Source organism: Chiloscyllium plagiosum, unplaced genomic scaffold (assembly GCF_037043375.1).
Source record: "Chiloscyllium plagiosum isolate Xiang-an unplaced genomic scaffold, Cpla_swu_hap1 HiC_scaffold_16, whole genome shotgun sequence".
In the NCBI taxonomy this organism is placed as follows: Eukaryota; Metazoa; Chordata; class Chondrichthyes; order Orectolobiformes; family Hemiscylliidae; genus Chiloscyllium; species Chiloscyllium plagiosum.
The window spans coordinates 14423798-14447173 of NW_028270154.1; the positions used below are offsets into that span (position 1 = coordinate 14423798).

Genomic DNA, 23376 nt, shown 5'->3' on the forward strand with positions numbered 1-23376 from the left:
CTATGTCGGAGTGCTGCATTGTGGAATTGTCAGTACTGAGGGAGTGCTGCAGTATTGAATTGAACAGTGCTGTGGGAGTGCTGCATTGTTGAATTGTCAGTACTGCTGGAGTGCTGCAATATTGAATTGTCAGTACTGAGGAGTGCCGCATTCCCAAATTGTCAGTTCCAAAGGAGTGCTGCATTATTAAATTGTCAGTTCTGTTTGAGTGCTGCATTGTTGAATTGCCAGTTCTGTTTGAGTGCTGCATTGTTGAAATGTCAGTTGTGATGGAGTGCTGCGTTACTGGATTGTCAGTCCTGAGGGAGTGCTGCATTGAGTGCTGCACTTCGAATTGTCAGTTCTGAGGGAACGTTGCATTGTTGAATTGTCAGTACTGAGCGAGTGCTACATCATTGAATTGTCAGTTCTGTGGGGATGCTGCACTGTTGAATTGTCGACGATATGGGAGTGTTGCGTTGTGGAATTGTCAGTACTGAAGGAGTGCTGCAGTATATTGATTTGATAGTGCTGTGGGACTGCTACTCTGTTGAATTGTCAGTACTGAGAGAGTGCTGCATTATTAAGTTGTTAGTACTGAGGGAGTGCTGCACTGTTGAATTGTCAGTTCTGAGGGAATGCTGCACTGTTAAATTGCCAGCTATGTGGGAGTGTTGCATTGTGGAATTAATAGTACTGAGAGAGTGCTGCAGTACTGAATTGACAGTGCTGTGGGAGTGCTGCACTGTTGAATTGCGAGTACCGAAGGAGTGCTACTCTGTTGAATTGTCAGTTCTAAGAGAGTGCTGCATTATTGAAAAGACAGTACTGAGCAAGTGCTGCATTATTAAGTTGTCAGTACTGAAGGAGTGCTGCATTATTGAAATGTCAGTTCTAAGGGAGTGCTGCATTATTGAAATGTCAGTACTAAGGGAGTGCTGCACTGTTGAATTGTCAGTTCTGAGGGAATGCTGCACTGTTGAATTGTTGGCTATGTGGGCGTGTTGCATTGTGGAATTATCAGTACTGAGAGAGTGCTGCAGTACTGAATTGACAGTGCTGTGAGAGTGCTGCATTATTGAATTGTCAGTACTGATGGAGTGCTGCACTGCTGAATTATTAGTACTAAGGGAGTGCTGCACTGTTGAATTTTCAGTCCTGAGGGAGTGCTGCATTGTTGAATTGTCAGTACTGAGGGAATGTTGCATTGAGGAGTTGTCAGTCCTGAGGGAGTGCTGCAGTATTGAATTGACATTGCTGTGGGAGTGCTGTACTGTTGAATTGTCAGTACTGAAGGAGTGCTACTCTGTTGAATTGTCAGTTCTGAGGGAGTGTTGTACTGTTGAATTGTCGGCTATGTGGAAGTGTTGCATTGTGGAATTGTCAGTACTGAGGGAGTGCTGCACTGCTGAATTATCAGTACGAAGGGAGTGCTGCACTGTTGAATTTTCAGTCCTGAGGGAGTGCTGCATTATTGAATTGTCAGTACTGAGGGAGTGCAGCATTCCCAGATTGTCAATACCGTAGGAGTGCTACATTATTAAACTGTGTGAGTACTGCATTGTTGAATTGTCAGTACCAAAGGAGTGCTGCATTATTGAATTGCTAGTTCTGAAGGAGTGCTGCATTGTTGAATTGAGTACTGAGGGACAGCTGCAGTATTGAAATGTCAGTTCTGAGGGAGTGCTGCATTACTGCATTTTCAGTTCTGTGTGAGAGCTGCATTGTTGAATTGTCAGTACTGAAGGACTGCTACTCTGTTGAATTGTCGGTACTGAGAGACTGCTGAATTATTAAGTTGTCAGTACTGAGGGAGTGCTGCACTGTTGAATTGTTGGCTATGTGGGAGTGTTGCATTGTGGAATTGTCAGTACTGAGGGAGTGCTGCAGTATTGAATTGAACAGTGCTGTGGGAGTGCTGCATTGCTGAATTGTCAGTACTGATGGAGTGCTGCATTATTGAAATGTCAGTACTGAGAGAGTGCTGCATCATTAAGTTGTCAGTACTGACCGAGTGCTACTCTGTTGAATTGTCAGTACTGAAGGAGTGCTGCATTTTTGAAATGTCAGTTCTGAGGGAATTCTGCGCTGTTTAATTGTTGGCCAAGTGGGCGTGTTGCTTTGTGGAATTGTCAGTACTGAGGGACAGCTGCAGTATTGAAATGTCAGTTCTGATGGAGAACTGCATTACTGCATTTTCAGTTCTGTGTGAGTGCTGCATTGTTGAAATGTCAGTAGTGACGGAGTGCTGCATTATTGGATTGTCAGTCCTGAGGGAGTGCTGCATTGAGTGCTGCACTTCGAATTGTCAGTTCTGAGGGAATGTTGTATTGTTGAATGTTCAGTACTGAGCGAGTGCTACATCATTGAATTATCAGTTCTGTTGGGATGCTGCACCGTTGAATTGTCGACGATATGGGAATGTTGCATTGTGGAATTGTCAGTACTGAGGGAGTGCTGCACTGTTAAATTGTCAGTACTGAAGGACTGCAACTCTGTTGAAATGTCAGTACTGAGAGAGTGCTGCATTATCAAGTTGTCAGTACTGAGAGAGTGCTGCATTATCAAGTTGTCAGTACTGAGGGAGTGCTGCATTATTGAATTGTCAGTTCTGTGGGGATGCTGCATTGTTGAATTGTCGACTATATGGGAGTGTTGCATTGTGGAATTGTCAGTACTGAAGGAGTGCTAATCTGTTGAATTGTCAGTTCTGAGGGAGTGTTGCACTATTAAGTTGTCAGTACTGAGAGAGTTCTGCATTATTAAGTTGTCAGTACTGAGGGAGTGCTGCACTGTTGAATTGTTGGCTATGTGGGAGTGTTGCATTGTAGAATTGTCAGTACTGAGGGAGTGCTGCAGTACTGAATTGAACAGTGCTGTGGGAGTGCTGCATTATTGAATTGTCAGTTCTGAGGGAGTGCTACATTATTGAATTGTCAGTTCTGAGGGAGTGCTGCATTATTGAAATGTCAGTACTGAGAGAGCGCTGCATTATTAAGTTCTGGGTCAGTGGTGCTGGAAGAGCACAGCAGTTCAGGCAGCATCCAAGGAGCTTCAAAATCGACGTTTCGAACAAAAGCCCTTCATCAGGAATAAAGGCAGTGAGCCTGAAGCGTGGAGAGATAAACTAGAGGAGGGTGGGGGTGGGGAGAAAGTAGCATAGAGTACAATGGGTGAGTGGGGGTGGGGATGAAGGTGATAGATCGGGGAGGAGAGGGTGGAGTGGGTAGGTGGAAAAGGAGATAGGCAGGTAGGACAAGTCCGGACAAGTCATGGGGACAGTGCTGAGCTGGAAGTTTAGAACTAGGGTGAGGTGGGGGAAGGGGAAATGAGGAAACTGTTGAAGTCACGACATGGTTGAAGAGCTTCAGGGCAGAGGAAATGACCTGGGAGTTGCAGTGGGAGAGGGACTCCCTGAGATTCTTGTAGAGAGAGGAGGAAAACTTCTCCAAGGCAGGCATCCTTGCAAGAGGATTCGCAGTAGGGTTAAAATCAACGAGGTAACAACAATGACTGCAGATGCTTGAAACCAGATTCTGGATTAGTGGTGCTGGAAGAGCACAGCAGTTCAGTCAGCATCCAAGGAACTGCTGTGCTCTTCCAGCTCGATTTCGAAGCTCCTTGGATGTTGCACTGTTGAATTGTCGGCTATGTGGGAGTATTGCATTGTGGAATTGTCAGTATTGAGGGTGTGCTGAGTTATTGAATAGTCAGGACAGAGGGAGTGTTGCACTGTTGAATTATCAGTAAATGGGAAAGCTGTACGGTTGCTTTGTCAGTGCAGAGGGACTGCTGAATTGTTGAAATGTCGGTTCTCCGGGAGTGCTGCATTATTGAAATATCAGTAGAGAGGGAGTGCTGCAGTGTTGGATGCTCAGTTCTGAGTGAGTACTGCACTCAACACTGTATACATCAAACCCTCTCCCACAACCCAACACTCCACACTGTATACAACTAACCCTCGCACACACCCCAAAACTTCACACTGTATACAGCTAAACCTCTCTCACACCCCAACACTCCACACTGTATACAGCTAACAGTCTCTCACATGCCAACACCACACACTGTATACAGCTAACCCACTCTCACACCCAAACGCTACACACTGTATACAGCTAACGCACTCTCACACCCCAATACTCCACATTGTATACGGCAGCCCCTCTCTTACACCCCAACACTCCACACGGTATACAGCTAACCCTCTCTCACACCCTAACACTCCACACTGTATACAGATAACCCTCGCTCACACCCCAACACGCCACACCGAATACAAGTAACCCTCTCTCACACACGAACACTCCACACTGTATACAGCTCACCCTCTCTCACAACCCAACACTCCGCAGTGTATACAGCTAAACCTCTCTCACACACGGACACTCCACACTGTATACAGCTCACCCTCTCTCACAACCCAACACTCCGCAGTGTATACAGCTAAACCTCTCTCACACCACAACACTCCACACTGTATACAGATAACCCTCGCTCACACCGCAACACGCCACTCCGAATACAGCTAACCCTCTCTCACACCAACACTCCACATTGCATTCAGCTCATCCTCTCACACCCGAATACGCCACACTGTATATAGCTAAAACACTCTCACACACCAACACTCCACACTGTTTGCAGCTCACCTTCTCTCACACCCCAACTCACCACACTGTATACAGCTAACGCTCTCTCACACCACAACACTCCACACTGTATACAGCTAACCCTCTCTCACACCCAACACGACACACTGTATACAGCTAACTCTCTCACACCACAACACTCCACACTGTATACAGCTAACCCTCTCTCACACCCAACACTACACACTGTATACAGCTAACCCTCTCTCACACCACAACAGTACACACTGTATACAGCTAACCCTCACTCACACACCAATACTCCACACTATATACAGCTAAAGCTCTCTCACACCCCAACACTCCACACTGTATACAGCTAAACCTCTCTCAAACACCAACACTGCACACTTTATACAGCTATCCATCTCTCACACCCCAACACTCCACACTGCATACATCAAACCCTCTCTCATACGCCAACACTCCACACTGTATACAGCTAACCCTCTCTCACACCCCAACATTTCACACTGTATACAGCTAACCCTCACTCACACCCCACACTCTACACTGTATACAGCTAACCCTCACTCACAACCCAACACTCCACACTATATACAGCTAACCGTCTCTTACACCCCAACACTCCACACTGTATTCAGATAACCCTCTCTCACACCCCAACAGTCCACACTGTATACAGCTAACCCTCACTCACAACCCAACACTCCACACTATATACAGCTAACCGTCTCTTACACCCCAACACTCCACACTGTATTCAGATAACCCTCTCTCACACCCCAACAGTCCACACTGTATACAGCTAACCCTCTCTTACACCCCAACACTCCACACTGTATTCAGATAACCCTCTCTCACACCCCAACAGTCCACACTGTATACGGCTAACCCTCACTCACACCGCAACACTGCACACTGTATACAGCTAGCCCTCTCACACATCCCAACACACACTGAATACAGCTAAACCTCTCTCACACCCCAACAATCCGCACTGAATACAGCTAACCCTCTCTCACACCCCAACAGTCTACACTGTATACGGCTAACCCTCTCTCACACCGCAACACTGCACACTGTGTGCAGCTAACCCTCTCTCATACCCCAACACTGCACACTGTATACAGCTAACCCTCTCTCACTCCCCGACATTTCACACTGTATACACATAACCCTCTCTCACACCCCAACATTTCACACTGTGTACAGCTAAACCTCTCTCACACACCAACACTGCACACTGTATATAGCTAACCCTCTCTCACACCCTAACACTACACACTGTATACAGCTAACCCTCTCTCACTCCCCGACATTTCACACTGTATACACATAACCCTCTCTCACACCCCAACACTCCACACTGTATACAGCTAACCCTCTCTAACACCCCAACACTCCACACTGTATTCAGATAACCCTCTCTCACATCCCAACAGTCCACACTGTATACGGCTAACCCTCACTCACACCGCAACACTGCACACTGTATACAGCTAGCCCTCTCGCACATCCCAACACACGACACTGAATACAGCTAAACCTCTCTCACACCCCAACAATCCGCACTGAATACAGCTAACCCTCTCTCACACCCCAACAGTCTACACTGTATACGGCTAACCCTCTCTCACACCGCAACACTGCACACTGTGTGCAGCTAACCCTCTCTCATACCCCAACACTGCACACTGTATACAGCTAACCCTCTCTCACTCCCTGACATTTCACACTGTATACACATAACCCTCTCTCACACCCCAACATTTCACACGGTATACAGCTAAACCTCTCTCGCACACCAACACTGCACACTGTATATAGCTAACCCTCTCTCACACCCTAACACTACACACTGTATACAGCTAACCCTCTCTCACTCCCCGACATTTCACACTGTATACACATAACCCTCTCTCACACCCCAACACTCTACACTGTATACAGCTAACCCTCTCTCACACCCCAACACTAAACACTGTATACAGCTAACCCTCTCTCACACTCACCACTACACACTGTATGCAGCTGACACTCTCTCACACCCCAACATTTCACACTGTATACCGCTCACCCTCTCTCACGCTTCAACAGTACGCACTGTATACAGCTAACCCTCACTCACACACCAACACTCCGCACTGTATACAGCTATCGCTCTCTCACATCCCAACACTCCAAACTGTATACAGCTAGCCCTCACTCACACCCCAACATTTCACACTGTATACAGCTAACCCTCTCTCACACACCAACACTCCACACTATCTACAGCTAAACCTCTCTCACACCCCACCACTCCACACTGTATAGAGCTAACCCGATCTCAAACCCCAACACTCTACACTGTATACAGCTAAACCTCTCTCACACCCCAACACTGCACATTGTATACAGCTAAATCTCTCTCACTCCCCAACACTGCACACTGTATACAGCTACCCCTCTCTCACACCCCAACATTTCACACTGTATACAGCTAACCCTCTCTCACACCCCAACGCTCCACACTGTATAGAGCTAACAGTCTCTCATACCCCAACACTCCACACTGTATACAGCTAACCCTCTCTCACACCCCAACACTACACACTGCATTCAGCTAACCCTCTCTTACACCCCAACATTTCACACTGTATACAGATAACCCTCTCTCTCTCTCTCAAACACTACACACTGCATTCAGCTAACCCTCTCTCACACCCCAACATTTCTCACTGTATACAGCTAACCCTCACTCACACACAAACACTCCACAATATATATAGCTAAAGCTCTCTCACACACCAACATTCCATACTGTACACAGCTAACCCTCTCTCACACCACGACATTTCACACAGTATACAGCTCACCCTCTCACACCCAAATATGCCACGCTGTATACAGCTAACCGTCTCTCACGCAGCAACACTACACACTGTATCCAGCTAACCGTCTCTCACACCCCAAAACTACATACTGTATAGAGCTAACCCTCTCTCACACCCCAACACACGACACTGAAAACAGGTAACCCTCTCTCACATCCGAATACGCCACTCTGTATATAGCTAACCCTCTCTCACACACCAACACTCCACACTGTATACAACTAACACTCTGTCACACACCAACACTACACACTGTATCCAGCTAACCCTCTCTCACACCCCAAAACTACATACTGTATAGAGCTAACCCTCTCTCACACCCCAACACACGACACTGAAAACAGGTAACCCTCTCTCACATCCGAATACGCCACTCTGTATATAGCTAACCCTCTCTCACACACCAACACTCCACACTGTATACAACTAACACTCTGTCACACACCAACACTACACACTGTATCCAGCTAACCCTCTCTCACTCCCCAAAACTACATACTGTATAGAGCTAACCCTCTCTCACACCCCAACACACGACACTGAAAACAGGTAACCCTTTCTCACATCCGAATACGCCACTCTGTATGTAACTAACCCTCTCTCACACACCAACACTCCACACTGTATACAGCTAACACTCTCTCACACCCCAACATTTCCCACTGTATACAGCCAACCCTCTCTCACACCCCAACACTACACACAGTATACAGCTAACCCTCTCTCACACCCCAACACTCCACACTGTATATAGCTAACCCTCTCTCTCACACGCCAACACACGACACTACCTACAGCTAACCCTCTCTCACACCCCAACACTCCACACTATATAGAGCTATCCCTCTCTCACACCTCAATATTTAACACTGTATACACATAACCCTCTCTCACACCCCAACATTTCACACTGTATACAGCTAACCCTCTCTCACACCCCAGCATTTCACACTGTATACAGTTAAACCTCTCTCACATCCCAACAATGCACACTGTATACATCTCAACCTCTCTCACACCCCAACACTGCACACTGTATACAGCTAACTCTCTCTCACACCCCAACAATGCACACTGTATACAGCTAACTCTCTCTCACACCCCAACACTCCACACTGTATACAGCTAACCCTCTCTCACACCCCAACGCTCCACACAGTATACAGCCAACCCCCTCTCACACCCCAACACTACACACTGTATAGAGCTAACCCTCTCTCACACCCCAACATTCACACTGTATACAGATAACCCTCTCACATATCCCAGCACTACACACTGTATACGGATAACCCTCTCTCACACCCCAACACTACACACTGTAAACAGCTAACCCTCTCTCACACCCCGACATTTCACACTGTATACACATAGCCCTCTCTCACCCCCCAACATTTCACACTGTATACAGATAACCCTCTCTCACACCCCAATACTCCACACTGTACACAGCTAACCCTCTCTCACACCCCAACATTTCACACTGTATACAGCTAACCCTCTCTCACACCCCAACAAACGACACTGAATACAGCTAACCCTTTCTCATACACCAACACTCCACACTGTATACAGCTAACCCTCTCTCACACCCCAACTCTCCACACTGTATACAGCTAACCCTCTCTCACACCCCAACGCTCCACACAGTATACAGCCAACCCCCTCTCACACCCCAACACTACACACTGTATAGAGCTAACCCTCTCTCACACCCCAACACTCCACACTGTATATAGCTAACCCTCTCTCACACCCCAACACTCCACACTGTATACAGCTAACCCTCTCTCACACCCTGACATTTTACACTGTTTACAGCTAACCCTCTCTCACACCCCAGCACTCCATACTGCATACAGCTAAACCACTCTCACACCCAAGCACTACACACTGTATACAGCTCACTCACACTCACATCCTAACACTACTTACTGCATGCAGCTAACCCTCACTCGCACTCTCAGAAAACTGAGTCGAGCCAGATTTTTTCACTACCTCACACCCTGACACCCAACACAAGATACAGCTGATGCTCTTTCACACACCAACACACCTGAATACTGTGACTGTTTCAGTTATCGCTGACAAGACAGAGTGAGTTCCAAATATCTGGGGAATTTTTCAACTGTTTTGGTCTGAGCCTGATTTTAACCTGTTCTACTGATGAGGGGAGGTGGGCACGGCTCTTTAAATGCATGGAGGCAGTTTTGTCGCTCTGGCTATGGATAACAATGCTCCAGCTTCTGTTTGCACTGGATTGGATATTTCCCAGCTGGAACACTCCCGAGATCAGAGACATCTCTCTGATACTGTCTGGCACTTATTGATCTGGACTGAAACATAAACAAGAATTTCACCTCCTGTCACCTGGGCCATTCTGTAACTGTGTGTGTGTGTGTGTGTGTGTCTACATTTGTATTTTTGAATTTGAGTGCATACACATGCGCATGTGTGTGTATTTGCTTGTGCGTCTTTGTGCGTATGAGTATGCATGTTACCTGTGTGTGCGTATTTATGTGTGTCTTTGTATGTACGTATCTGCATGTGTGTGGGTTCATCTGCCATGTGTGTGTATGAGTGTATGCGTATGTATATTTGTTTGCACGTATATGGGTGTGCATTTGTATTTTTGTGTGTATGTGTGTGCATTTGTGAGTCTTTGTGCATGTGTGTGGTTGTGAGTATGTATGTTTGATATATGTGCATGTGTGAAAGTGAGTGTGTTTTAACATGTGCATGTGTGTGTGTCAGTGTGTCTTTGTGAGAGTGTATGTGTCAGTGCATGTGTGCATGTGTGTGTGTGTCTGTGTGTCAGTCTGTGTGTGTGTGTGTCTGTGTATGTGTGTCTGTGTATGTGTGTGTGTCTGTCTGTGTCTGTGTGTGCGTGTTTGTCTGTGTCTGTGTGTGTCTGTCTGTGTGTGTCTGTGTATGCACATGTGTTTGGTGCAGTGAGGTTTGCAAGGACGTCATGCACGAAGGGAATGGTCGACCACATCCTCTTACACTGAGCCCTCCGAACCTTGCCAACGAATGTGTGAAAAATAACCAGGGGGTGAAGATATATTCCGAGAAATTGTTTATTTGCAATAAATTAATGTTTCAGATTCAGAATCTGTGCTGCCATTGAGCCTTAATGTCACTATGGAGACAATCCATTTGTAGTCCAGTACAGTTCCACTAGCCATACAGACCAGGGCCTGGGAAACTTTCACTCACCCACCCAAACCATCTCCCCCTACCCCACAATATCCATGCCGTGTGCTGACCTGAATACTCTTGATCTTCTTGGTTTACAATTGAGTGTGACGAGTCTCCATCAAGTGGTTAGGCCTGTTGTTAACCAGCCTGTTCCACACTGACTGACTTGTCCAATGTCAGTGTCTTTCTTTAATTTCTCATTCAAGGCTGGGTATAGATAGAGCAGTGAGACAGAAAGGTGCTGAGAGACAGCAAGATAAACAGAGATAGAGTGGTAATAAAAGAGTGAAATTAAAAAAGACAAAGAGGGAGAGAGTCATAGAGATCATAGAATCATAGAGATGTACAGCACGGAAACCGACCCATTGGTCCTATTTGTCCATGCCAACCAGACATCCCAACCCAATCTAGCCCCATTTGTCAGCACCCGGCCCATATGCCTCCAAACCCTTCCTATTCATATAGCCATTCAGATGCCTTTAAATGTTGTACCAGCCTCCACCACTTCCTCTGGCAGTTTATTCCATACACGCACCACCCATTGTGTGAAAAAGTTACTCCTTAGGTCCCATTTAAGTCTTTCCCCTCTCACCTTAAATCTATGTCCTTTAGTTTTGGACTCCCCTACCCTGCCTTGTCTATTTACCCTATCCATGCCTCTTGTGATTTTATAAACCTCTATAATGTCACCCATCAGCCTCTGATGCTCCAGGGAAAACAGCCCTAGTCTATTCAGCCTCTCCCTATTCAGCAGCACGGTGGCTGCTTCACAGCACCAGGGACCTAGGTTTGATTCCAGTCTCGGGCGACTGTCTGGGTGGAGTTTGCGCATTCTCCCTGTGTCTGCATGGGTTCCCTCTAAGTGCTCTGGTTTCCTCCCACAGTCCAAAGATGTGCAGGGCAGGTGAATTGGCTATGCTAGATTGCCCACAATGTTAGATGCATTAGTCAGAGGGAAATGGGTCTGGGTGGGTTACTCTTTGGAGGGTCTGTGTGGACTTGTTGGGCCGAAGGGCCTGTTTCCATACTGTAGGTAATCTAATCTATAGCTCCAAACCTGGCAACTTCCTTGGAAACCTTTTCAAGTTTAACAACGTCTTTCCTATAGCAGGGAGATCAAATTGAATGCAGTATTCCAAAAATGACCTAACCAATGTCCTGTACAGCTGCAACATGACATCCAAAATCCTGTACTTAATGCACTAACCAATAACCATGAGATAAAGAGACAATGAGGGTAACAAAGTGAGAGAAAGGAATAGAGACAGGGAAAGATGAGAGAGAACAAGAGAAGGAGACAGCGAGAGAGATGAACAGTGTGAGAATGGTGGAATAAAACAGAAATGTTAAGTGACAGAGAGAAATAAATGATAGAGAAAGAAAAAAATTGAACAGGACAGAGAGGTAGAAAGGGAGGTGGAGAACTAGAGAGATAGTGAAAGAGAGAGGTGAGAGTAATCATCGGAATGATTAAGAGAATGGGCCCCAGGACCCAATGGGTCATAGTCATAGAGTCATAGATATGTACAGCACGGAAACAGACCCTTCGATCCAACCTGTACCATAGCTTTGGATAAAAGAGATCCCTTAGGATCGCTGAAATCTCTGGCACAGTTGACCTTCTTTAGCAGATGCTCTGGCTGTTTCAAATTCACTCACATTAGTTTCTTCCAATAAGAACGATTTGTTTGAGGCAGTCCAACCCTCACGATCCTGCGGTAAAGTACTTTGAAGTTGTGAATATATATTTGTGTCTATATTTATGTAAATGCAAGTTCTCTCTTTGTGTTTTAACTTCCACTAGTGAGAGCAATTCTGGGGTCAAACATTACCACATCAAAGAAACCGATGACACTGTCAAACGCTATTATCTGGCAGAAAAACACATCTTCGATTCCATTCCAGAACTTATCAACTACCACCAGCACAATGCGGCAGGTATTGGAAAAACAATGTTTAGTTATAATGAGAATCAATATGAAACGAGCAGGATTAATTGAATGTAATTAAGTAACAAATTAAACAACACAGCAGGAGACCATTCTGCGCATTGGGCCTCTACTAATTTCTGTCAGCCCAGTCTAATGTTCCAAAGAAACACATTGGTGAAGTTTCTCATCTTGCATTCATCAGGACAAAAGCAAGAAAGCCAAATTCTGAAGGCACTATGCAGTAAACATTGCTGTTCCCTTGTAACTCGACATTGCTGCTTGTGTAAGATGAAAGCCTTCAACTGCCTGTCTCTTTTATTTCAGTGATCGCCAAGTCCCACTCACTTGATCAATCCCATTCCTTCACTCTTTCCCAACCAGTCTTTAATTTTTGTTCCTCTTCAGGTGTCTTTTCAAATCCCATTTGAAAGCCATTCTTGAACCTTCCCTTTTGAACAGCGCACTCCAGCTCACACACAGTTAATTCAGCTCATTGTACTGATGTGAAGGCTGCTGGGTTCAATCAGTTCCAGTCAACTACAGGGTACAGATCCACAATTTTCAGCTTTCCACTCTAATTAGAATTGTTTCCTAACTGTGATAAGGTGTAATATCAAGTGTGAAGCAAGCATCATAGAATCACTGAATGGTTAAGGAGCATAAGGATACTGTTCAGTCCATCAGGTCTGCATACTGTCCTATCCAGTCTGGCTCTATTATCAAGCATCAATCTCCTGCCTTTCCCCAGCATCGCTGCACATCATTACAATCCAAAATACCATCTAATGCTCTCTTGAATGTCTCAATTGAACCTGCCTCCACCGCATTTCCAGGCAGTGGATATTGCTTCGTTTGCACATCACTTCAAATCTCTGCCCCTCTCCTCCTTGCTCCTTTTACAAGTGGAAACAGCTCTACCCTATCTACTCTGTCCAGCTTGCTTGTGATTTTGAAAACTTCAATCTGATCTCCTCTCAGCCACCTTCTCTCCAGAGAGAACAGTCTCAACTTCTTCAGTCTAACCTCATAACTGAACTTTCATAGAACCATTTTTGTAAATCACATCTGCACTCGCTCTAAGGCGTTCACATCCTTCCGCTAATGTGGCCCCCACAACTGTACATAATACTCCAGCTGAGGTCTTATAATATGTTCTGAAGAATGGTCAGATTTCTCTCCACAGATGCTGCCAGACCTACTGCGTTTTTCCAGCAATTTCTAATGCTGTTTCTGATTTCCAGCATAGAGTCATAGAGTCATAGAGATGTACAGCACGGAAATAGACCCTTTAGTCTAACTCATCCATGCCGAACAGATATCCTAGCCTAATCTCGTCTCATTTGCCAGCACTTGGCCCATATCACTCTGAACCCTTCCTATTCATATACCCTTCCAGACGTCTTTTAAATGTTGCAATTGTACCAGCCTCCACCACTTCCTCTGGCAGCTCATTCCATACACGTACCACCCTCTGTGTGAAAAGGTTGCCTCTTAGGTCCCTTTTATATCTTTCCCCTCTCACCCTAAATCTATACCCTCTAGTTCTGGACTCCCCCACCCCAGGGAAAAGATCCTGTGTACTTATCCTATCCATGCCCCTCATGATTTTGTAAACCTCTATAAGGTCACCCTTCAGCCTCCAACGCTCCAGGGAAAACAGCCCCAGCCTGTTCAGCCTTTCCCTATAACTCAAATCCTCCAACCCTGGCAACATCCTTGTAATCCTTTTCTAAACCGTTTCAAGTTTGACAACATCCTTCCAATAGGACAGAGAGCAGAATTGCACACAATATTCCAAATGTGGCCTAACCAATGTCCTATACAGCTGCAACATGACCTCCCAACTCCTGTACTCAATACTCTGACCAATAAAGGAAAGCATACCAAATACCTTCTTCACTATCCTATCTACCTGCGACTACTTTCAAGAAGCTATGAACCTGCACTCTGAGGTCTTTTTGTTCAGCAACATTCCCCAGGACCTTGCTGCAGTTCTTGGTTTTATAGTATAGTCTTACACAAGCCTTCTATAGATGTAGGCAGCTCTTTTTCCCCCTCACTGATAGCGTGATCCAACATGACTGCACCTTGTGTTATGGAGTCATAGAGTCATACTGCACGAAAACAGACCCTTCGGTCCAACCAGTCCATACCCACCATAATCCCAAACTAAACCAGCCCTACCTGTCTTCACTTGGCCCATATCCCTCCAAACATTTCTTATTCATGTACCTATCCAAATGTCTTTTACACCTTATAACCATACCTGCATCCACCACTTCCTCTGGAAGTTCATTCCACACACGAACCACTCTGTGTAAAGAAATGGACCCCTTATGTCGTTTTTAAGGCAAGAGAAGAAAGATTTTTAAATATGCCCTCTCGTCTTGAAATCCCCCCACCCGAGGGAAAAGACACCTGTCATTTACCTGACCTATACCTCTCCTGATTTTATTAACCTCAATAAGGTCCTTGCCTCCTCCCCTCCAGTGAGAAAAGTCCTTATAACTCAAACTCTCCATTGCTGGCATATTCCTGCTAAATCCCTTCTGAACGCTCTCCAAGCTAAATAGTATCCTACTTGTAACAGGGTGACCAGAACTGGACAGAGTACTCCAGAATCTGTTTAATACAGGGAGGGAATGTCAGTGGCAAAAAATGGTCAATTGTTGAGATTCTTCTATGTTGCAGGTTTGGTCACTCGGCTGAGATACCCAGTGTCTTCATGGAAAGAAACAGCTCCTTCAACAGCTGGCTTTAGTTACGGTATGTCTTGTGTAAAGGAAACTAAATACTGACTGGGAGGCAAACAAAACATCGCCGATCCCATTAGCTGATGATGTAATAGGAGGGGGCAACCCTTTAAGGTTTTGGGTCAGAGATGTGCGGAGGAACTGTTGGAAGATCTTGTGTACGTGGTGAGTCGTAGAGACCTGGAACCTGTTGTCCAGAAGGATGGTGGATGCAAAGACCATCAATGAGTTTGAAAGGAAATTGAAAGAGCTCCTGAGCAGCAGGGACTAGAGGTCCCTGAACTTCCAGACTGGAGCTGGAGGATGGGACTGACTGGATGACTCAGAGAGCTAGCATGGGTTAAATGGACCGAACAGTTTCCCTCCATGACAGACTGACTGACTCTGAGTCATACCTGTACCTTCTGGACCCAGGACCAATCCCTTGATCCCATATTCCTATAAATACCACAACAATAACCTGAACAACGTAGTACCATTATACAGTAAGGCGTCCCAAAGTCCTTGACAGAAATGCATGTCAGGCAACATTTGGCAATGAGCCACATGATGCAATATAACAGCAGGTGGCTGAAAACATTGTCAAAACAGTAGGGCCTAAAGGAGGCATTCCAAAAGAGGAGACATTAATCCAGAGATCCCGGATAACGTTCTGGGGACCGGGGTTTGAATCCTGCCGCGACAGATGGCGGAATTTGAATTCAATAAAAATCTGGACGCACAAATTTAAAGATGACCATGAATCCATTGTTGATGGATAAACCCATCTGGTTGACTGATGTCTTTTTGGGAAGGGCACTGCCATCCTTATCCAGTCTGACCTACATGTGACTCCAGACCCACACTGATGTAGTTGATTCTTAACTGCCTCTGGGCATTAAAGGGTGGGCAATAAATGCTGGTCCATATCCCACTCCAGGCGGAAGCTAAGCTGAGATTCCAGAACTTGGGTGTATGCAACTCGGAGGGAGTAAAATCCAAGGATGGTCAAGTGGCTGGGAAGAATGGAAGGATTAGATTAGACAGCATGGAAACAGACCCTTCAGCCTAACAAGTCCACACCGACTGTCCGAAGAGTAACCCACCCAGTCCTATTTCCCTCTGACTAATGTACCTATCACTATTGGCAATTTAGCATGGCCAATTCACCTGCCCTGCACATTTTTGGACTGTGGGAGGAAACCAGAGCACCCGGAGGAAACTCACATAGACACGGGGAGAATGTGCAAACTCCACGCAGACAGTTACCCAAGCCTGGAATTGAACATGGGACCCTGGTGCCATGAGGCAGCAGTACTAACCACTGAGCCACCGTGCTGCCCTAGGGTAGTAGGGCTGGAGGAGATGGGAGGAAGGAGGCCATGGAGGAATTTAAAAATAATAATGCAAGAGGCTTTGCTGTGCCAGGAACCAAAGCAGAACAACAAGCGCTGGGTGGTAGTCAAACATGACTTGATGTGTGTTCTTATAACATGGGCAGCAAAGCAGGAAGGGCTGGAATTTACGGAACATGGCAGATGGATGTGCCTTAGGCCAGTCAATCCAAAAGGTAAAGATATTGTGAGATTTTCAGCAGTAGATGAGCTGAGGCAGGCAGTGTTACAGACGTGCAAAGGCGTTTAAATGTAAAACAGCAAGCAATGTAGAAGACCATGTGAAATGTAGTTTTGATGTTTTGTCTGGTGTCGAACAGGGACCTGGGAAATTGCAGCCACCTCCCTCACCTTCATTGAAGAGGTGGGCAGCGGTCAGTTTGGCATCGTGCACATGGGTTACTGGAAGAACAAGTACCAGGTGGCCATCAAGATGATTCGGGAAGGAGCAATGTCTGAGGAAGACTTCATCGAAGAGGCTCAAGTCATGATGTAAGTGGATGAGCTGCTACCAGGACGGTTCAATCCCTTGTGCTGGCAGAGGGTCTGTCCCCAAAGAGATTCTGAAAGTTCAAAAGATTGAGTGATAGGGAGTGGGGTGCAGATTGGACATTAACAGACATAATGGAGAAAAGTTGTCAGACATTGACATACCACAATCATGAGGGGCATGGATAAGGTGAATAGCCAAGGGTTTTTCCCTAGGGGTAGAGGAGTCTAAAACTAAAGAGCATGTGTTTAGGGTGAGAGGGGAATGAGTTAAAAGGGACCTAAGGGCAACATTTTCACGCAGAGAGTGGTACATGTGTGGAATGAGCTGCTAGAGGAGTAAAATTACAATATGTAAAAGCTTTCTGGATGGGTATATGAATAGGAAGAGTTTAGGGGGATATGGGCCAAATGCTGGCAAAGGCACTAGATCAGATTAGGATATTTGGTTGGCGTGGACAAGGTGGACTGAAAGGTCTGTTTCCCAGCTGTATAACTCTATACACATGAGTGCAGACAATTACTGGTCATCCTGCATTTTGGAATGTTCGATTAGTAGATTCCCTACAAGGTGGAATGAGGCCATTCAGCCCACTGAGTCCACAAGGATTCTCTGAAATGCATCCCACCCAGACCCAGACCCATACCCTATCCCCTACATTTCCCATAGCTAATCCACCGAGCCTGCACATCCTTGGACACTACGGGGTGGTTCAATAATCTGCCTGACCTGCATATCTTTGGATGTTTGGATTTCACTATCTGTTGTTGGGATACAGTCTGTTGTTGGATTACTGAATGACCAGCTGACACTTTGTCACCTCCACTCTCTCTGTGGTTCTTGTATAGTCTCTCCTCTGCTCCTGAAGGATCCAGTTTTACTGAAGAGTCCAAATCTAGAATTTCCACCAGTATCTGATCTTTTGCTTTCAAGCTAGTCAAGTTTCTCCCTAAGTGAGGTATATTGGATCCACAACAAAGATACAGGGTGCTCGGTACAAGGGGACCATGAGTGTTTATGCTCCTTGTTAGCTTCCTCTGATCTTTCCTCACCACAGCCCAGGACCACAACCTTCAACTGCATTCTCCGCTGGACATCTCAATAGCATCGAAACGATACAATTGTATAGGTGCTGTGGGAACAGAGTGTCCCTGGTGTTCTGTGTGCAGAGATCTTTGAAGGTAGCAGGAAAAATTGTGAGAATATTTAAAGGGGGCTCTAGATCCTGGGAATACAAAAGTAAAGAACTAATTACCCAACTTTTATAAAAGAAACATCTGGGGTTAATCCTCAGCAGGAAATCTCCCAATTCTAGGCACATCACTGTAGGAAAGATGTGTAGACCTGACAGAAAGTACAGTTATGTGAGTGTTTCCTGGGATGAAGGACCTCAGTTACAATGAAGAGACCTCAGGACTGTTTCTCTTTGAAAAGAGGATTAAGAGGCTATTTGACAAAAGAGTCTGGACAGAACAGATGGAGAGAAACTGTCCCAGTGCGTGGAATGGGAACACAGATTTATGATAAAGAGAAAAGTACCAGGATGTCTTTTTATGCGATGAGTTGTTAGGATCTGGAGTAGATTGAGAGTCTGAGTATATAGAGAGGACAGATCTGATGGTGGTAATCTACAGGGAATTGGATGAGCACCACACATTAAATACAAAATAAAGCAGGAAGTGCTGGAAGACCTTACAGAGGTTTATAAAATCATAAGGGTCATGGGTAGGATAAATAGACAAATCTTTTTCCCTGGGATAGGGGAGTCCAGAATGAAAGGGCACAGGTTTAAGGTGAGAGGGGAAAAATTTAAACAGGACCTAAGGGGCAACTTTTTAACACAGAGGATGGTGCGTGTACGGAATGAGCTGCCAGAGGAAGTGGTGGAGGCTGGTACAATTACAACATTTAAAAGGCATCTGGATGGATTTCTGAATAGGAAGGGTTTAGAGGGATATGGGCCAAGTGCTGGCAAATGGGACTAGATTAGGGTAGGATATCTGGTCAGCATGGACGAGTTGGACTGAAGGGTCTATTTCCGTGCTGTACATCTCTACGACTCTATGAATCTAAATGCTCATCAGTTTAGGCAGCTTCTGTCGCAACAGAGTTGACGGGTGAATTTTACAGTCCCCCACATCCAAGTTTTCAGGCGGAGGTGATCCCATTAAATTCACCCCTGGTACCCCTGGGGTTGCCCTCTCAAAGCACCCCACTACCCATCCCCCTTCTCCTCTTCCCCACTTCATCCTGACTCTGATCTCCAGTTCCAAGGGACCACATGTAATATCAACAGTGACCACCTGTCATGGTGGTGCTGTTGAGACCAGAAAGCTGAAGACCAATCAGAGTGCAGGCCAGCAACTCTGTGAGGTGGGACTTCCTCTTAAACGAGGCACGGATGCCTGAGCTCCATCAGATTAACATGCTGAGTGCCATAAACTGGAGAATGGGGGACAGCCACACTGGAGGCAGGTGGGGTGAATTTCTTCCTAATCCTTTGGGTGAGGAGCAGGAAACTCAGCCAATGCTAAAATTTTACCCAAAGTTTCAGACTTCAAATCATTGGGTTTGGCCTTGAGTACTTCCTGTAGTAGAGAGTTCTACTTTCTCACCACTTTCTAGACCAAGAGGTTTCTCCTGAATTCCCCATTGGATATATTAGTGATCCCTTAATTTGATCTGGCTCGGAATTAGCAAGAGGGAATTAACATAGAACATAGAACAATACAGCACAGAACAGGCCCTTCGGCCCACGATATTGTGCCGAATATTTGTCCTAGCTTAAGCACCCATCCATGTACCTTTCCAATTGCCGCTTAAAGGTCACCAATGATTCTGACTCTGCCACTCCCACAGGCAGCGCATTCCATGCCCCCACCACTCTCTGGGTAAAGAACCTACCCCTGACATCCCCCCTATACCTTCCACCCTTCACCTTCAATTTATGTCCCCTTGTAACACTCTGTTGTACCCGGGGAAAACGTTTCTGACTGTCTACTCTATCTATTCCTCTGATCATCTTATAAACCTCTATCAAGTCACCCTTCATCCTTCGCCATTCCAACAAGAAAAGGCCTAGCACTCTCAACCTATCCTCATACAACCTATTCTCCATTCCAGGCAACATCCTGGTAAATCTTCTCTGCACCCTCTCCAAAGCTTCCACATCTTTCCTAAAGTGAGGCGACCAGAACTGCACACAGTACTCCAAATGTGGCCTAACCAAGGTCCTATACAGCTGCAACATCACTTCACGACTCCTGAATTCAATCCCTCTGCTAATGAACGCGAATACACCATAGGCCTTCTTACAAGCTCTATCCACATGAGTGGCAACTTTCAAAGATCTATGAACATAGACCCCAAGATCCCTCTGCTCCTCCACCTTATTTGTTCTTCCAAAATGGACAACCTCACACTTGACAGGGTTGAACTCCATCTGCCACTCCTCAGCCCAGCTCTGCAGCCGACAATGGCCCTCCTCACTATACACAACTCCACCAATCTTCGTATCATCTGCAAATTTACTGACCCACCTTTCGACTCCCTCTTCCGAGTCATTAATAAAAATTACAAACAGCGGAGGACCCAGAACTGATCCCTGCGGAACTCCACTTGTAACTGGGCTCCAGGCTGAATATTTACCATCTACCACCACTCTCTGACTTCGACCGGTTAGCCAGTTTTCTATCCAATTGGCCAAATTTCCCTCTATCCCATGCCTCCTGACTTTCCGCATAAGCCTACCATGGGGAACCTTATCAAATGCCTTACTAAAATCCATGTACACTACATCCACTGCTCTACCCTCATCCACATGCTTGGTCACCTCCTCAAAGAATTCAATCAGACTTGTAAAGCAAGACCTACCCTTCACAAATCCGTGCTGGCTGTCCCTAATCAAGCAGTGTCTTTCCAGATACTCATAAATCCTATCCCTCAGGACCCTTTCCATTACTTTGCTTACCACCGAAGTAAGACTAACTGGCCTGTAATTCCCGGGATTATCCCTATTCCCTTTTTTGAACAGGGGCACAACATTCGCCACTCTCCAGTCCCCTGGCACCACCCCCATTGACAGTGAAGACGAAAAGATCATTGCCAACGGTTCTGCAATTTCCTTTCTTGCTTCCCACATAATCCTAGGATATATCCCGTCAGAACCTGGGGACTTGTCTATCCTCAAGTTGTTCAAAATGTCCAACACATCTTCCTTCCTAACATGTATCTCCTGTAGCTTACCAGTCCATTTCACACTCTCCTCTTCAACAATACGGTCCCTCTTATTTGTAAATTGTCCAATGAGGAATGCTCACTGCTGATGAGCATGTCGTATGAAGCAGCAGTGCCTGTAGGGTGGAGATCTTCAGGGTTTAGTGTGATGAACAAATCACTTGCTGATCTAACAAGGAGTGGCTTTTGTCTCAATCAAGATTCCTTTAATGTGTGTTAGCAAGAAATGCAAGTGACACTGAAATGATAGATATTGTTACAGAGACTATGAGGGAAACCTGGATGCTCTCACTCCTTCAAGATCCTAAGCCATTCTCTCCCACATCTGTTTGACATCTTCACAATGGGTAGACCTTAATACATTCCTCAGCATTAACCCTTTTAGATTTTTATATCTTCATACAAGAAGATAGAACATAGAACAGCACAGAACAGGCCGTTCAGCCCTCGATGTTGTGCCGAACTTTTATTCCACTCTAAGATCAGACTAACCTACATACTCTTCATTTTACCATCATCCATGTGTCTATCCAAGAGTTGCTTAAATGATCCTTATGTATCTGACTCTACTACCACTGCTGGCAGTGCATTCCATGCACCCACCACTCTCTGTGTAAAGAACCTCCCTCTCTTATCTCCCCTAAACCTTCTTCCAATCACCTTAAAATTATGCCTCTTCATGACAGCCATTTCTTGGGAAAAAGTCTCTGGCTATCCACTCTATCTATGCCTCTCATCATCTTGTACACCACTATCAAGTCACCTTCGCTCCAGTGAGAAAAGCCCTAGACCCCCAACATTACTTCATAAGACATGCCCTCCAGTCCAGGCAGCATCCTGGTAAATCTCCTCTGCACCCTCTCTAAAGCTTCCATTTGCTTCCTTTAATGAGGCAACCAGAACTGAACACAAAATTCCAAGTGTTCCTGAAGTTGCTGAGACCTTGGAGTGCAGGTTCATAGCTCCTTGAAAGTGGAGTCGCAGGTAGATAGGATAGTGAAGAAGACGTTTGGTATGCTTTCCTTTATTGGTCACAGTATTGAGTACAGGAGTTGGGAGGTCATTTTGCAGCTGTACAGGACATTGGTTAGGCCACATTTGGAATATTGTGTGCAATTCTGGTCTACTTCCTATCGGAAAGATGTTGTGAAACTTGAAAGGGTTCAGAAAAGATTTACAAGGATGTTGCCAGGGTTGGAGGATTTGAGCTATAATGGGAGGCTGAAAAAGCTGGGGCTGTTTTCCCTGGAGCGTCGGAGGCTGAGGGGTGACCCTATAGATGTTTACAAAATTATGAGGGGCATGGATAGGGTAAATAGGCAAAGTCTTTTCCCTGGGGTCGGGGAGTCCAGAACTAGAGGGCATAGGGTGAGAGGGGAAAGATATAAAAGAGACCTAAGGGGCAACTTTTTCACACAGGGGGTGGTACGTGTGTGGAATGAGCTGCCAGAGGATGTGGTGGAGGCTGATACAATTGCAACATTTAAGAGGCATTTGGATGGGTATATGAATAGGAAGGGTTTGGAGGGATATGGGCCTGGTGCTGGCAGGTGGGACTAGATTGGGTTGGGATATCTGGTCAGCATGGATGGGGTGGATCAAAGGGTCTACTTCCATGCTGTACATCTCTATGACTCTAAGTGTGGTCTAACTAGAGCTCTATAGAGCTGCAGCATAACCTCACAGCTCTTAAACTCAATCCTCGTGCTAATGAAAGCCAATCCAGAATGTTGCTTTCATCTGTTCTGGCTCTAGCAACAGTATCTCACGGAATTTTGTCCAGCTGAGTAAAAGCATGAACATTGACTTCACAAAGGATCTAAAGGAGACATAGAGAAACCTTGGAGGGCCAATGAGTTGGAAGAGAGAGACAGAGAGAGAGAGAGCTGTGTGGAGAGAGGCAATGAAAGAGAGACAGAGG

General features: G+C 45.8%; 1 protein-coding gene across 2 annotated transcripts in view; it reads left to right on the forward strand.

Moving 5' to 3' along the window:
• The window catches only part of LOC122556477 (tyrosine-protein kinase ITK/TSK-like), a 78142-nt gene that overhangs the window by 41378 nt on the left and 13388 nt on the right, over nt 1–23376 (forward strand). For both annotated transcript variants that reach the window (XR_015759702.1, XM_043703144.2), the window contains exons 10-12: nt 12477–12610; nt 15295–15369; nt 17050–17221. Coding sequence is in view for 1 of the 2 variants with exons in the window: in XM_043703144.2 (XP_043559079.1) it covers nt 12477–12610; nt 15295–15369; nt 17050–17221 (381 nt within the window). In the remaining variant the exon portion in view is untranslated. The remainder of the gene's footprint in view (nt 1–12476; nt 12611–15294; nt 15370–17049; nt 17222–23376) is intronic.